General features: G+C 42.4%; 1 protein-coding gene across 1 annotated transcript in view; it reads left to right on the forward strand.

Annotated features, from left to right (window-relative positions):
* Positions 1 to 360: 360 nt before the first annotated feature.
* Positions 361 to 3,419, forward strand: part of LOC307046351 (threonylcarbamoyladenosine tRNA methylthiotransferase-like) — a gene marked incomplete at its 5' end in the record, with an annotated part of 99,072 nt that continues 96,013 nt past the window's right edge. Inside the window, one exon of the mRNA XM_079692750.1 lies at positions 361 to 785. Coding sequence (XP_079548876.1) covers positions 361 to 785 — 425 coding nt within the window. The remainder of the gene's footprint in view (positions 786 to 3,419) is intronic.

A 3,419-nucleotide genomic window follows, 5' to 3' on the forward strand; every position in this document is an offset into this window, starting at 1 on the left:
GAAGCCCAGGGTGCTTTGATAGCGGCCTTCAGCTCGTCTGCATTGTTGGGTCTCGTGTCTCTCACTTTACTCTTGACAATATGAAATCAGCATCTCCATAAAGCTTGTCAGAAGAAGGAAGCATGAAGTGCTCTAAAATGTCCTGGTAGACGGCTGCGTTGACTTTGGACTTGAGAAAACACAGTGGACCAACACCAGCAGATGACATGGCTCCCCAAATCATCACTGACTTAAAGTACATTTTGCATTTCATTTGGAAATCAAGGTCCCAAAGTCTGGAGGAAGAGTGGAGAGGCACACAATCCAAGTTGCTTGAAGTGCAGTGTGAAGTTTCCACAGTCAGTGATGATTTGGGGAGCCATGTCATCTACTGCTGTTGGTCCACTGTGTTTTCTCAAGTCCAAAGTCAATGCAGCCGTCTACCAGGACATTTTAGAGCACTTCATGCTTCCTTCTTCTGACAAGCTTTATGGAGATGCTGATTTCATTTTCCAGCAGGACTTGGCACCTGCCCACACTGCCAAAAGTACTAAGACCTGGTTTAGTGACCATGGAATTACTGCGCTTGCTTGGCCAGCAAACTCGCCTGACCTGAACCCCATAGAGAATCTATGGGGTATTGTCAAAAGGAAGATGAGAGACACGAGACCCAACAATGCAGACAAGCTGAAGGCCGCTATCAAAGCACCCTGGGCTTCCATCACACCTCAGCAGAGCCACAGGCTGATCGCCTCCATGCCACGCCGCATTGATGCAGTCATTCATGCAAAAGGATGCCAAACCAAGTACTGAGTGCATACACATGAACATACTTTTCAGAAGGCCAACATTTCTGTATTAAAATTCATTGTTTTATTGGTCTGATGTAATATTATAATTTTCTGAGACACTGATTTTTGGATTTTTGGATTAGCTGTAAGCCGTAATCATCAAGATTAAAACAAATAAAGCCTTGACATATTTCACTTTGTGTGTAATGAATCGATATAATATGAGTTTCACTTTTTGAATTGAATGAATGAAATAAATGAACTTTTCCACGATATTCTAATTTATTGAGATGCACCTGTGTATATATGAGCCAGTTTATCTGAAACTTAACCTGGTCAGAATCCCTTGTGCAAAAATAAGCCTTAAAAAACCTTATAATTATAAACCAGCTCCTTCTGGTTGAACTGTTTTCTGTAGTTTTTTTGTCTTTATAGTTTGTAGCTATGTACTTGTAAGTCGTGCTGACTCTGTAAATAGAATTGTTTTGCAGATGGTGTGTGTGTGTGTGTGTGTGTGTGTGTGTGTGTGTGTGTGTGTGTGTGTGTGTGTGTGTGTGTGTGTGTGTGTGTGTGTGTGTGTGTGTGTGTGTGTGTGTGTGTGTGTGTGTGTGTGTGTGTGTGTGTGTGTGTGTGTGTGTGTGTGTGTGTGTGTGTGTGTGTGTGTGTGTGTGTGTGTGTGTGTGTGTGTGTGTGTTAAATTAATGGAGTGCTTGTTATTGTTGGTCTGGAAAGCCTCCCTGGGGACAGAGAGGAGACAGCAACCACACAGCTGTGACCCCTCCCACTAGTATGTGCGCCTGTGTGTATGTAGTGGTTGCCTATACAAATAAAGGTAGGCATATTGGGCACCCTCTGCCAGCTGAACTTATTCTCTACTTGTCTTGTCTCTTTCTCTTATTGTCACGTCCCCCCAGAAGAAAGGAAGACTCCCCGCAAAACACAAAGGCCCAAACAAACAAACCCAACACAAAAACATGAGTCATGTCCTACCACTGTGACTCAATTCATTCAAGTGCTTTTACAAGACCTGCAGCTGTGCTACAGTTATTATGAGACTTCATCAAATCATGCAAACTCACCTCAAAGCAGTGTTGTAGTCAAGTCACCAGGTCTCGATTCTGAGTCACTCGAGTCCACCACTCTTCTAAAGTCTAATATAAAGTCTAATAATTCCAACTATTCAAACTTACAGACACCCACATTATTTCCCAAGTGGTCAACTTTCACACTGCAATAGATAATTAATGTCCTTATGTTTTTTACCACAGTCTGTCTTCCGGTTGCCTCTTTTGAAGGACAAATACACACTACCGCTGGTAAGGAGAGTTATTGCCACTCACGCATGCGCTGTGCGTACGTGCTACTTGGCTGAAGTCTTTGCGGTGTGCTCCAGTGCGACTTTCTGGCCAAGATGCAGGAGACGTGAGGCGACACAACAGTTGAGTGCGTCGGGACGTATTCTTTGGTGACAGTTTGGTGTGTCAGGGCCTTAAGATGTTTATGGTTCAGTAAAAAATATCATAAATGCTTTTGTAATTGGTCTAAAAAACTGTGTGTTTGTGTATGTGTATACTATTTTTAAAGAATTGTGTATCGAGAAGAACTGTTTACCGAAGGCAAGGTGTGGTTAATAAACTCCCCTTTCTCCGCATCCTGGGACCTGCTGTGTGTGTGTTACAGTGCTGGTGTGTATCACGCTAACTGTAGGAAATACAGTGTGAGTGGGGTGTGTGTATGCTTGACTGCAGCAGGGAAGTGGATTCTAAGTGAAATATCTGGTTCAGTCTGGCGTAAAGGAGCAGGCTTCTACCTCCCCACCACCGTCATGCATGGCGGTGGTGGGATTATCTGTCTGTGTGTGACGGCTTGTCTCGCAGTGCCATACAAAGCTTGCCACCATCGTCTGGAGCTGCAGGCGGGCTTAACATAACACAGCTGTGTGTGTGTGTTCGATTAAACGTATGTGTAAATGACCCTTTTAGTTTAAGTAACTGGTCAAAAGGTCAAAAATAGGCATTTTGTAATGATATTTTTAAGTTATTACTAACTTCTGGCCCCTTGGTGGGGTGCCATGCATATTCACCAAGGTCACAGCCTATAGATATACATTTTATTATCCAGCATGCACACCTTGTTTTATAAAAGACATGTCTAGCAGCAGCCAAAGTATCTCAGGCTGTAGGTACTTGGCCTTGGAACCGAAGGGTTGCCAGTCCAGATCGAAAAAAACAAAATCACGTAGTTTGCCTTGAGCAAGGCACCGGACCCCCAACTGGCGCCTCTTCGCTCTGGCACCTCTCTAAATGCATGTGTATTTGTACTGTGTGTGTATTAAATGATGTTTAAACAGTGGAAAACTGAATTTACCCCAAGGGGAATCAATAAAGTTCCATCTTAATCTTGCATCTTTTTCTATGCTAATGAAAACAACTGTTAACTTTCACAACTTTATTAAGACAGCACATTGATAAACAGCTGTTGGTGCTATAATATTAGCTATAATTAAAACGGAGTAAAGTAAAAAAATATAAGATTATTTGAGTCAAGCATAGGGAATAATTAAAGTGCCACAACAAACAAAGTCTAGTTATCACACATAAACATTTAAGTAACCTTAAAATGTTGCCTATATCTACCACTCCGAAAAAT

This window comes from Notothenia rossii (genome assembly GCF_949606895.1).
Source record: "Notothenia rossii genome assembly, chromosome: 7".
NCBI lineage: Eukaryota > Metazoa > Chordata > Actinopteri > Perciformes > Nototheniidae > Notothenia > Notothenia rossii.